General features: G+C 48.6%; 1 protein-coding gene across 3 annotated transcripts in view; it reads right to left on the bottom strand.

Moving 5' to 3' along the window:
• Nucleotides 1-4,605: 4,605 nt before the first annotated feature.
• TMEM151B (transmembrane protein 151B) overlaps nt 4,606-13,895 on the bottom strand; it is a 483,665-nt gene continuing 474,375 nt past the window's right edge. For all 3 annotated transcript variants that reach the window (XM_078647292.1, XM_078647293.1, XM_078647291.1), the window contains one exon: nt 4,606-6,710. In XM_078647292.1, the coding sequence (XP_078503418.1) occupies nt 5,271-6,620 (1,350 nt within the window). In that variant the 5' untranslated portion in view covers nt 6,621-6,710 and the 3' untranslated portion in view covers nt 4,606-5,270. The remainder of the gene's footprint in view (nt 6,711-13,895) is intronic.

The raw sequence follows: 13,895 nt of genomic DNA, 5'->3' as shown, positions 1-13,895 counted from the left end.
AGCCTGAGGGTTTTGGCGGTGACCATCACTCTGCAGTTACCCGGAATGAGTTGATAAGTGCCCGGGTGGCACCAGCAGTCGTAGTTTGTGCCTCAAAGGCTCACGGTTGCACCAAGGGCACCTCCCTATAGATAGGGCGCAGCGGGTCCAAGTATGCCATCCACTGTGTGACTTCCTCGGGTGACCCCACAGTCAGAGGATTGAGGTGGGCACTCAATGCTGAGCCCCCAGAGATGAAAGTCATCTCATCCACCGAGACCTCAGGGTGCCCTTAGAAGCCATCTGATGCCCCCAATGCACACACTGGAGGAACTTCACAAAATGTTGGATTTGACAATATCTCCCTGAGGGCGGCACCAAGTGTGAATTACGCCAATCGGTGGCCATGTGGTTTACTCTTCAGAGCCGGTTGGTGAAGACAGAGACTTCAGAACCCCTAGAGTCTGTCCCCCCCCGAGCCAGGGTAGGTCCTCATTCCACCAGCCTCATCTTGCATCAAATTCCATCACAGGGAGATGAAGATGTCACTCAGCACCCCAACCCTCTCTGCTTCTTACTTTCTCTTACAGGACCTCTGTTTCATCACCTCTCCTCTACCCTCCACCCTGCTCTCTGTCTACCTTGAACACGGTTTTGCCTAACCTCTTTCTATCTCTCACTACCAGACTCTGCTTTCACCAACAATGTCATCTTCTACTACTCTCTCACTCTTGCATTCTTTGTCTAGTCCTCTCTCTTTATTGCTCACACCCTCTCACACTCTTCCTCTCTTATCATCTCTTCTCACCACTTGATTGATTCTAATACTGGGTTGTCGTTCACTCTGTCATCTTCTGCTCATCATCTACCTCCTTTCTATCCCAATACTTTATTTCTTTCTGTATTTGTCCTGAGTTTATCCTCAACCTCTTTCCTACTATTGCTTTGTCAGTTCTCTCTAACCGCCAACTCACATCTCAATACACTCTGCATACATGGATGTTCTCTCCCTAACCCCCACACATCACTTAATCCACCCTGAATACACAGATTTTCTCTCGCTAACCCCCACACATCACTTAATCCACCCTGCATGCACAGATGTTCTCTCGCTAACCCCCACACATCACTTAATCCACCCTGAATACACAGATGTTCTCTCGCTAACCCCCACACATCACTTAATCCACCCTGAATACACAGATTTTCTCTCGCTAACCCCCACACATCACTTAATCCACCCTGAATACACAGATTTTCTCTCGCTAACCCCCACACATCACTTAATCCACCCTGCATGCACGGATGTTCTCTCGCTAACCCCCACACATCACTTAATCCACCCTGAATACACAGATTTTCTCTCGCTAACCCCCACACATCACTTAATCCACCCTGAATACACAGATTTTCTCTCCCTAACCCCCACACATCACTTAATCCACCCTGAATACACAGATTTTCTCTCGCTAACCCCCACACATCACTTAATCCACCCTGCATGCACGGATGTTCTCTCGCTAACCTCCACACATCACTTAATCCACCCTGAATACACAGATTTTCTCTCGCTACCCCCCATACATCCCTTAATCCACCCTGCATACACGGATGTACTCTTGCTAACCCCCACACATCCCTCAATCCACCCTGCATACACGGATGTTCTCTCGCTAACCCTCACATCCCTTAATCCACCCTGAATACACGGATGTTCTCTCGCTAACCCCCACACATCCCTTAATCCACCCTGCATACACGGATGTTCTCTCGCTAACCCCCACACATCCCTTAATCCACCCTGAATACACGGATGTTCTCTCGCTAACCCCCACACATCCCTTAATCCACCCTGAATACACAGATGTTCTCTCTCTAACCCCCACACATCCCTTAATCCACCCTGAATACACAGATGTTCTCTCTCTAACTCCCACACATCCCTTAATCCACCCTGAATACACAGATTTTCTCTCGCTAACCCCCACACATCTCTTAATCCTCCCTGCCTACACGGATGTTCTCTCGCTAACCCCCACACATCCCTTAATCCACCCTGAATACACATATTTTCTCTTGCTAACCCCCACACATCACTTAATCCACCCTGCATACACAGATGTTCTCTCGCTAACCCCCACACATCTCTTAATCCACCCTGCATACACGGATGTTCTCTCGCTAACCCCCACACATCACTTAATCCACCCTGAATACACAGATGTTCTCTCGCTAACCCCCACACATCTCTTAATCCACCCTGCATACACGGATGTTCTCTCGCTAACCCCCACACATCACTTAATCCACCCTGAATACACAGATTTTCTCTCGCTAACCCCCACACATCACTTAATCCACCTTGAATACACAGATTTTCTCTCGCTAACCCCCACACATCACTTAATCCACCCTGAATACACAGATTTTCTCTCGCTACCCCCATACATCCATTAATCCACCCTGCATACACGGATGTTCTCTTGCTAACCCCCACACATCCCTCAATCCACCCTGCATACACGGATGTTCTCTCGCTAACCCCCACACATTCCTTAATCCACCCTGCATACATGGATGTTCTCTCCCTAACCCCCACACATCACTTAATCCACCCTGCATGCACGTATGTTCTCTCGCTAACCCCCACACATCACTTAATCCAGCCTGCATACACGGATGTTCTCTTGCTAACCCCCACACATCCCTCAATCCACCCTGCATACACGGATGTTCTCTCGCTAACCCCCACACATCCCTTAAACCACCCTGAATACACGGATGTTCTCTCGCTAACCCCCACACATCCCTTAATCCACCCTGCATACACGGATGTTCTCTCGCTAACCCCCACACATTCCTTAATCCACCCTGCATACACGTATGTTCTCTCGCAACCCCCACACATCCCTTAATCCAGCCTGCATACATGGATGTTCTCTTGCTAACCCCCACACATCCCTCAATCCACCCTGCATACACGGATGTTCTCTCGCTAACCCCCACACATCCCTTAAACCACCCTGAATACACGGATGTTCTCTCGCTAACCCCCACACATCCCTTAATCCACCCTGCATACACGGATGTTCTCTCGCTAACCCCCACACATCCCTTAATCCACCCTGAATACACAGATTTTCTCTTGCTAACCCCCACACATCCCTTAATCCACTCTGACTACACAGGTGTTCTCTCTCTAACCCCCACACATCACTTAATCCACCCTGCATACACAGATGTTCTCTCGCTAACCCCCACACATCTCTTAATCCTCCCTGCCTACACGGATGTTCTCTCGCTAACCCCCACACATCTCTTAATCCACTCTGACTACACAGGTGTTCTCTCTCTAACCCCCACACATCCCTCAATCCACCCTGCATACACGGATGTTCTCTCGCTAACCCCCACACATCCCTTAATCCACCCTACATACACGGATGTTCTCTCGCTAACCCCCACACATCTCTTAATCCACTCTGACTACACAGATGTTCTCTCTCTAACCCCCACTCATCTCTTAATCCACCCTGCCTACACGGATGTTCACTCCCTAACCCCCACACATTTCTTAATTCACAGAATATACAAACAAAATGTTAGTTCCCTAAATCTTCTCTATATACATAGAAAATGTTCTCTCCCTAACCCCACACATCCTTAAATCCACTCTATTTACACAGAAAATATCCCCTTCTAACCCCTCAAATGCCCAAGTCCACTCTATGTACACAGAAAATATTCTCGCCCTAAACTTCACACATCCCTAAATCTGCTCTATATACAGAATATTTGTAAATGTACAGATGAAAAATAGGCCTACTTAAAAATGCATTCTATTTTCAAAGAATGGAATGCTTTACTGGAGACTGAAAGATTTTCATTTCATGTGCCCTCTCTTCCCTTTGCGTATGCCCTGCCTATGTCTACATGTGCCCTGCTTCCCACTGGCATGTGCCCTGCCTTCCCTTTGCATGTGCCCTGCCTCCCCTTTGCATGTGCCCTGCCTCCCACTGGCATGTGCCATGAGTCCCTTTGATCTTTAGTATCTCATCTATGATTCTCTCCCATACCCCGGGAGTATCTGTTCTTCGTGGAGAGGTTCTAGTGTGATAAGATCTCTGGTGCTCTTTCCTAGTAGTGAGTACCCTAATGCATTGCCCCCCTCATATACCTATTTTACTTGTTCCCACTTCCATTGTGATGCTGTGTTGTTGGTGTCTTAGAGGATAAGGGTAATTTAATGGCCCATGGGTCTTCTCACCCCAATGCTGTTTCCCAAAGACTATTGATGTGACGTTTTGCCCCATCCGTCAGCCTGCTCAGTGCTCCTTGATAGCTGCACCATGGTCTGTGTTCCCGCTTTCCTCCTGGTGTTCACCCTCTGTGTACAGAATCTGTTGCCGCTCTTTATAACACTTTCTATTTCCATGCCACGCGGTGTGACACTCAACCAGACTCCTCCTCTCACTTCCATAGGCTGTCTACACAAGGGGCGCCCTCTTCATCGAGTCAAGCCCTAGGGTTGTCCCCCGATGTCCTATATAGCAATGTACTGTATACCATGTCTACACCATCATGTACAGAGACCCTCCACCCCAAGCAGCTATGACAAAATATAGAAACAGATAAACAATGTCTTTAATAGTAAAATCGAATGTTGAGTGTGAATTGCGTTCATAAGTGACCCCCCCCTATTATAACATGGTAGCTTCCGCCTTTCGTCAGACCACCAACTCATCTGGGAAAACATGCTGAAGCCTCCTTCCTGTGAAAAGAAGCTAGGCTGAGCAGATGTTAACCTGCTGGCCCTGGCCCCGGTTGGCATCATGCACCACGCTGAAACAGTCGGCTCACGCCTTCTCCTGGTCGCTTTTTGGTGGCCACTGCTCAGAGGTAGGAAGTGGAACTGTTTGCACAGGACCTGTAAATGCATATCTGTTGGATTTTGCTTCTGCTTTTCCTGGAAGGATTTGGAAGATGCTGCTGCCACCCCCTGCTGTCCTCATCATATTTCAGAGTGAGCAGACCTGTGGCCTTTATTGATACACCTGCCACCTGGCCCCTAAGACCATTACTGTAGACAGATCAGATGTCAGTCGTGAGCCATATTGCTGAGTATTTTAATGATCCTGAACCCTTGACTTTGGGCACGAGTGTCCCATCTCACCTGTACCCAAGGTGTTCCATGTCCTCCATCAAGTAGTGTAGTCTAGGAACTTTCCTCCACTATGTTTTCCCACCTTCAGTATCTGATGCTAGGTCAGATGTTTCCTTCCCTTTCAGTGTCAAAGTGAGGTCTCCACGCACGATCCATTGCGATGGATCCGTCGATGGTCATGGTTCAGACAGCCCTCGTTGCGATGCACAATGAGCACAGGGAAGTAGAGAGCGTCTTGGTAAGGTGGAGGCTCTTCCTCGACAGTGATGTGGCTGGAAAGGTGTGTCTGCTCGTTCGGACAGCTTTGCTCATTGAGGCTTTCGCTGCGGCTCTGCCACAAGCAGCTCCTCCGGGATCCATAGAGCCGGCCTAGAGAGAAGCGGCTGCTGCTGAAGGGAATCCTGGGGCTGCCATTGCAGATGCTCAGTGCACTCCTGGAGAAGATGGACGAGCTGCTGATTGTCCCATGGCATCGCTCACAGTTCTGTCTGTAACTTCCTGTGTATCTACAACTTGAGTAACTGGTACAGCCATTCGTCAGGCCCACCAAATCCATCAAGACGGCCTCCGAGTAGCTAGGGACCAGCTGTTGGTTGGAACGGATGTGCCACTCAAGTTCCGTGCTGTCCACCGTGTTGACTCGTGGCATTCTTCGACAGAAGGTGCGGTCTTCAGCTGGCGTGACCGGCAAAAAATCAAACCCAAAGAGCTTTTCAACGTGGTAATGGACGTAGGATGTGCGGTACTCATTCAAAACCCTCAGGGGCCAGGATAATGTCAAGATGGCTGCCGTCCAAAAGACAGAGTGTGAAACATACCACGGTAGATGGTCAGGGTCTGAGAAAGCCACCATGTATTCTTTAAAGTCCACATTCTTTAAATGCATCCCTTCCCTGGCTTCCATGTAATCATCCAACCCTTCATTCTCCGTGAAAAACCTGGCCCTCTGTGTCAAGTAGGAGTTCTCTGACTCTACGTTGGCAAAGCTAAAACACTTGGTGAACCTCAGCCTTGTCGCTGGGTAACTGTCCAGGTCGACGAGATCCTTGGAGATGTCCTTCACGCCGCAGTTGGAGTAGTCAAACTCCGCTTCGGCCACATGGGTGTTGACCCGCTCATGGTACACCTGGGTGGTTGTATAGGCATCTCCGTTCCTGTAGCGGGTGACCTGTCTGGTTCTTCTCACGTAGTGGTAGCTGATGGCTTTCCACCAGATGCAGGGTGTCGCCTGCTGCATCTTCAGCACGTGCTCATGGACACTGTCCAGGTCCACCTTGTACTGCAGCTCGTTGCGGGTGTAGCAGTGCCAGCACTCCACTAAGTAGACCACGTAGAGCATCACCAGGAAGGCCAGAGGGATGTAGACGTAGCCGTTGGAGCAGGGGCTATCATGGTACATCATGGACTTCCCCTTGTAGGCGCTGTCAAAGGTCAGCCTGGTGACTTTGGTCACATGGCACCAGGTCATGGCTCCCATGCAGCCATAGATGAGGAGGGAAAGCAGAAGGCATTTCCAGTGGGACTCCCGGCAGAGCGATTTGCTGAACGATTGTTTCACAGGTCGTTGCTGCTCGATGTCCGCCAAGCGATTGAGATATATGATGCAAAAAAGGAGAAAAGGAGAAGGTTAGAAAGAGTAAGACTGCAGGACATAATGAAATACGTGCAGCAAGTGAATACAAACAATAGGATAAAACAACACAAAGTAGAGAAGAAATGAATGAAAGAGCCATCATGGCGGTGAAAGAGGACCAATTCAATGGTGAGATAAATAGGGCTGAGATTGGGAGGAATAAATAAACAAAACAAGTGAGGAAGAGGGTAAGAGTTAAAGAGAAGACAAAGGAGAAAGAGAGAAGAAAAAACATTAGAGTTACACAAAAGCATGTAATTAAAATCAAACTGTAATAATACTTTAACACTGGAAATAATGAACTCTGTCCTGGATGATGTGCTGTCACTGCCCTGCTTAACCCTACAATCCTCATTTCCTGCAAGCGGAAGTCTCTGTCCCACTCACTTCCTGTCCCAGATATCTCTGAAGAGCACACATAGGCCTAAGACTGACTCAATCACACAAGAGCAAGCACTGTCTGCTAAGGTCCTTCAACAGCATCATCAGACCTATAAACCACAACAGTGGCATCACAGTCACAACACTGGCATCACAGTCACAACACTGGCATCACAGTCACAACACTGGCATCACAGTCACAACACTGGCATCACAGTCACAACACTGGCATCACAGTCACAACACTGGCATCACAGCCACAACACTGGCATCACAGTCACAACAGTGGCATCACAGTCACAACAGTGGCATCACAGTCTTTTTGTATCTGAATGTGTGGCCGCCCAGGCACTCCTTCCTGCTAAATATGATAGTCTGAGATCTGAGAGCAGACTATATCCAAGACACATAGACTAGGAGATATCAGCCCTTGTCAGCAGAGATCTCTCTCCTGGAATAATCTAAATGTATTCATGTGTCAGTCTTCATGCTGCAAAGTAATCTTGTTGTTATATAGATCTCAATGGTATGCACTGGCCACAGCATGTTGCGTACGCGCATCGGTGTCACCAGAGTGTGGTTCTGAAAAATCTGGATTCATATTATAGTATTGGACTCGAGAATAAAAACTTCGTCGAAATAGGACGAATTTGGTATCAAAAGACCGAGAATGACGAGTACATCAAGTACATGTATTTTCGGCATATTCGAGTGACGATTTCACCTCGAAATCGTCATTTACCTTCTAAACCCTTAGCTGCATGTTGCCCTCTACATAGGCCTTAATCCAGTTGAATTTGATTCCACAAGGACACATACTCCTTAATCGACTTCTCCCTGACCCCAGTACAAGTTAGAACCATTGCCCCAGGCCGAACTCGTTAGGTCAGTTCCCTCCCAGTCGCCGAGCAAGATAGCATCTAGGCCCAACCGGCCATAAAGCCATTTCAGCGCGCACACCTGCCATATCTCGCTCACATCTTTCTCCACTCCTTTTCCTCACTTATTTTATGATGGGGAGGTGACCATCTTTATTAGGGGTCCAGCGATATCTGATGAAATGTTGGGCCTTGCCGGATGATTTGTTATGAGCAGCACGACGTGAAATATGTACATGTCATCATGACTCTGCTTTTCTTCTGTAATCAGTAACCATAAATGAAATACGGCGAATCCAAGGAATGTTTTGCCCAAGGGTGAAAATTGTGTATAAGAAGAGAAACCTAACTTTGTGAAAGTGTGCAGTCTCCTGAATATACTGGTATTGTACTTCTAGGACCCTGTCACCTTGGTTGCAGCCAATAAACGAATCTTTGACTTCACCTGGAAGACTCTGAAGTTTCTGTAGGTCTGACTCAGGAGAACCCGAGGTCTCTGGGTGTTGATCCCCTGGCACCGCTGGGTTACCGGTTCTGTAGGTTCGGTACCGGTTCTTAAAAACCCAGTACCTCATTTGGCGCCCAGCATTTGGGGCGATTCCAGTGGTACCAATCAGCCTGAAGATCGTGAGGAGCTTCGTGTGAAAATTCCGGAGGAGGGCCCACCACCTCATCGACCCCTGCATGTCGACGTGGTCTGAAGGTCTTTACTACGAGGTTCCCCGCTTCCCGACGGCTACAAGGACTGCTGCCCTGGCTATCGCCCTGATGTTGGACCCTTGAAATTTTCGGTAGAGCGAAACGCTGAGACGAGTCTTCTGGTGAAGCCATCGATATTTTTCAGTTAAGTATAAGTGGAGCGTCTCCTAGTCCTTAGTTGGACTTACTTTGTGGTATCTTGGAGATACATAAAGGTTTTATTGGTACTTGCAAGCACCATAACCGAAGGACTCGTGTATTCACGAGAAATATCGTAATCGATAAATCCTTTGAAGTTTTGGAACTAGACTAGAGAGCGAGGATGCCTAGTCTTAGACTCGGGAATTGGTTTTGTCTTGGTAGTAATAATAGGGACTCCCGATTGGAGGACTCATGTCCGGTTCCTCCAGTTGGAACTCCGACTTACGAGCTGTACGTTAAACATGGGGTAGGCCCCATCGTTTACAACGAGGTATGGATTAAATACACTAGGAAAGATGGTGTTTTAAAATGGCCCCAATATGGTAGCTTTGATTCTGAAACCTTAGACAACCTTGAAGTTAAACTCTTCAAAAAGAAAGCCCGGCCGGCGATGTTTGACTCTTTCCGCCTATTGTTGAAAATTAGTACGGTTTGGTGAACATTATCTGCGCCATCTTGCCTCTTCCCCTGATGCCACACTTTTGTCGTGCGCACCCGCCATTTTAGAATGCCCTGATCAGAACGAACCCTTTTTCATGCCGCTGGCCCCTGACATAGCCCTTCGCCTTCACTAAGCCTGCACGCTGACCAACCCCCTGCTTGCACCTGCCTAGAATCATAAACCCCTCTTCGGCGCTGCTCTGCCCCAGGCCCTCATCCTGTTTCCAGCGCGACACCTCCCTTCTTCCCTTTCATGATCCCCGGCCCTTAGATGCAAACCCCCTTTTTCCCGTATGCCCGTTTGTCTTCCCCGTTCCCAGGCCGACACCCAGCTCTGCCGATACTATCCCTTGCCCCTCCCAGTGCAATAGAAAGCTTCCCCCATCAAAGGATCCCCGGGTTGATCAAAGCCCCCACTCCATGAGATCCGATCAAACCCCCCACATTCCGTGACTCGGCGGAATATCCAGCTGCGCGATACTCATCACCTGTTGTGACTAGGGTGGGGACTTCAACTGTAAATGTGTGTGGGAACGGGCCCAAAGGGGAGTTCCGGGAATGTCTTTTCCATACATCAAAGCTTTAACATGAATATGTAATCTGCAATAAAGTCATAAAACAGTGTATAAGAGGCCAGGCCTCAGAAATGTAGTTAGAGCACCTCAGAACGATACCTTCTGCCCGTTTTGTTGTGTTCTCCTCCGGAGAGAATAAAAACCTTGTTTCCTGCCTTCCAGTCCCCAGCGCCTGCCTCTTCATTGATTAAATAACTAGAGGGTCACAGAGGCAATACCGCCGGGCAAATACCGATTGTCCCCGACCCGACACAGGTTTTAACAATTGGCGTCCCAAGCGTGGGGCCCATCAGCGACTCGTGGATCCAGTGGGAGAGGTCCCGACGACAGAGTGAACGACTGCAACGATCGGGAGAGCTCTTGCCCAATAGACCCTCGTCTGGCAGCCGATCATCCGAACTTCACTAGTTCCGAACAGACCTCTCTCGAGTGATCTACGGTCCTGACTGGGGACCATTAGGAGTGCCGTGAGAAATACGAGAAAAAGAGGACGATCGGGCGCTGGATTCGGAAGACAAGAAACTGTCCACATGGTCCGGGTAAGGTCGTGTAATCACGACAAGGTGCGAAATGATTGCTTGATTGTTTGATTGCTTGATTATTTATAAAATACTAGTATTACTCTTTGTTTGACCTAATTGGAGATTCACTGTCTGCACACGGAGAAACAGTAGGCTCCTTCTCTTTTGCAAACGGTGAAGGATAGGTAACGTAACCGTCGCGCCTATCTTTCTCCCCCACTGACTCTATTATTTCTCAACGGTTTTTGGGAGACTCCCCACTCCCTCACTGATTAACTGGGTTCTTTAACCCCGAACTACTGTTCACAGATTGTCTTCTGGAGATTCTCTGTCTGCAAACCGGAAACAACAGCTTCCTCTTTGCGGTTAGTGAAAGGGTAGAGGACGCAGACTTTTGCGCCCTACTTACTCTCCCCATTGTCCTTTTTCTATCCTATTTATTTATTTATTAATTGCTTGATTGTTCCGCGTTCTTGGTTACTCTTTTTTATTTTTGTTCATGAGGTATTCACTGCCTGCAAACAACGTAGAATAGGAATATTCTGTCTAGTCTTTGCACCTAGTGATAAGATAGGCACTGCTGACTTATTAGTCCCTCGTTACGAGCCGTCATGTCTGTCTTCTCCCCATTGATTGATAATTGGTTCAGCCCGGACCGTGTATTAGAGGTGGACCATATAGCTCCACTAGAAGGCACCCCTAATAAGGACATGTTCATAAACTATGGATTAGTTACCATAGCCTATAATAAATTGTGGCACAGGTATACCAAAGAAAGTCAAGACAAACAGTGGCCACTGGCAGGATCCTTTGACCTTGATAAAATAGAAACGTTAGAAATAGCCCTTCGAAATAATAAGACAACGCCTATTATGCTCGACAGTCTCGGTATGTGGCGCAGAGAGGCTATGCAACGACAGAGAAAAGACGAGGACAAACCAAGTAGAGAAATATACCGACAGGACAACCCCAGGACACCGCTACCCACAACTTATCCCCCGACACTATGCAAAAGACGACCAGACTTAGGGCCAGACCAATGCGCTTTTTGTAGGTATGTCGGACACTGGAAAGCCCAATGCCCGACTCTGCTGAGCGTGAGAAAAGGCAAAGGGCCGACAGGAACGACAGACCGGCAGTACGAGAAAAAGCGCGAGACAAAGAAGAACCCGACTTACATAGACAGACCAGATAGAACCACCACGTTTGATTATGCCCGATGGCACAGATTTCGCCAGGACAATTTCAGCGGCATGCTCAAGTTCTCCTAGGTCGGGCAACGTCAAGACGGGAACCCAGCCTCGCTTTAAAATTCACAGACGGAAAGAGATAATCATGACCAATAACTGTTTTATATTCGTCTTGGGTCTTTGTATGTCGTACTTGTACTGTCCCCCGTCTGAGTTTGTGTGTATGTAATGTACGAATCTGCGTCATCCCTCTACACGTGTTTCCGTGTTACTCAACCTCTGTTAGCAGAAACTTAGCATAAAAGCAACCTGGAAAGAAAGAAATGGTAAAACAAAATCCGTAGACCATTGATGAACTTGAACTTTTAATTTAGCACAACAAACAAGGAATAATAACGGTAAACTGTAGAAAATGAAAGTCAAACAGAACATTCGCCCCCCCCCATTCTGGAACCTTCCAAAGTAGGGCAGGGTTACGGCTACGCCCAACCAACGGCAACCCATATAAGGCGGGCCCGGCTGCCAACTCTTGGTCAGGAAATCTTAACGTATGGGGGAGCCGGAGGAGAGGCAGGAGCCAGCAGCCTGGGCAATTGTAGGTAGTCCCGCCACATGTCTCCTCGGCCAGCCGCAACGGGCCTGGATAGACTTAAGTAGTCCCGCCACATGTCCAGAGAAGAACGAGGCACCTCTTCCTTTTCCCTTCCGTAACAGCCGCAGCAGCTCTGGACGGCGGGATGTCCTGCACGTACCTCCACAACAATTTGTCCAAGTTGGGCTGGGAGGGAGAGGCGACGCGGACGAGCCTCTCCCACCTCCACCGATAGGAGGTCTCCCAGGCCCCCGGCCCGACGCCGAACACCCCCAGTCAGGCGATGGTGCCAATACTTCCACAGCACCGAACACACCATGGTGGCACCCCAGTACTTGCGCAGCACCGAACGTGCAATGGTGGCCATATTTTCGGAACACCGAACCTGCAATGACTGCACTGATACTCGTGCCGCGCCGAATGCGCGCCACAGGTGGCCATACTCCCACAGCACTGAGCACAAGACTTGGGGAACACCGCATGTGGAGAGACCTTCATGCGGGGCGATGAGAAAGAGCAGCATGGAGTGCACCGGGAGAAGGAGACGGCGCGAACGAGTCTCCCTCGCCCCCCAGGTGGGGGCATCACAGCTGCACCCCAGCTGAACGTCCCGCTTTCACACAACAGGGACCTCTTCCTTTCACTCCGAAGGATCTCTCCCACTCTTGCAAACTCGACGAGAGTGGCCCCTGTAGGGCCCCAAAATGGCGTCTGGGTCCGCTGGAAGGCGGGCCCCGGCCACTAGAGTAACTTTGACCAGCAATATAACTCGAGCGTTTGCCCACTGGGGCACGAGCCCCCATCTCCCACAGCATCTCCGCAGCCTTGAAGATCCTACAAAGGTCCCCGGCGGAACCTTCGGCCTCTGCAGGTTTCCGGTAAGGGACGGCTGCCTTGATCGCCAACGAAATAAACATGACATTGCCACTCCCTCTGTTAGCATGAATTCTAGAACTGCCGAAAAGGACTCTGGTCCAACTGCCAGTAATGGGAAACATTTCCCCCTGATGCTGCTTCCGGACTGAGCCGGCCCCGCTCAAGATGGCGCTGGTATCAATCGGAACTTACGAACACCTCGTGGTGTTCCTTCGCACTAATATAAACTTGATGTTCTGAGACTTTATATGATCCTTTGTACACTTGGCTAGAAAAGACAAGGAGAGCTCACTCGACGAACAGTATGAAAGGATCCCGTTACAAATGTTGATTACAAATGTACAATGTATTATATTTTTTTATAGCTGATGTATAACCTCATCTACGACGCACACATACGGTATACATATAGGAAATCTGATTGCAACTATTATGATTATGCTTCTAAATTATGAAAATGAATGCCCCCCCGAACCCCCAGCCAATTAATAGACGTTTTAGTTTCTTACAAATGAATGAATAAAACTTTCCGATGTTTTTATTGCTGCAAACGACACCCCCCACTGTACGCACTTTAGCCATTGCCACGACCGGCCAAATACGACCGCACCCTCATAATCCACGTGCTGAAATGATTTTGCAAAATAAAGTTTTTTTGAAACTATGGACGGGTATCGCATGCTTTATTTTAAAAAAATGTGGGATCGGTGGGAAAGTTCTTTTCTGTGCACCCTACTCTGCTCTCTCTTTAAGGTTAAAAGAAGA

This window comes from Lissotriton helveticus, chromosome 6 (assembly GCF_964261635.1).
Source record: "Lissotriton helveticus chromosome 6, aLisHel1.1, whole genome shotgun sequence".
Classification (NCBI taxonomy): domain Eukaryota; kingdom Metazoa; phylum Chordata; class Amphibia; order Caudata; family Salamandridae; genus Lissotriton; species Lissotriton helveticus.
Note: the sequence above shows the minus strand (reverse complement) of the source record. Positions and strands in the feature narration are given on the sequence as shown.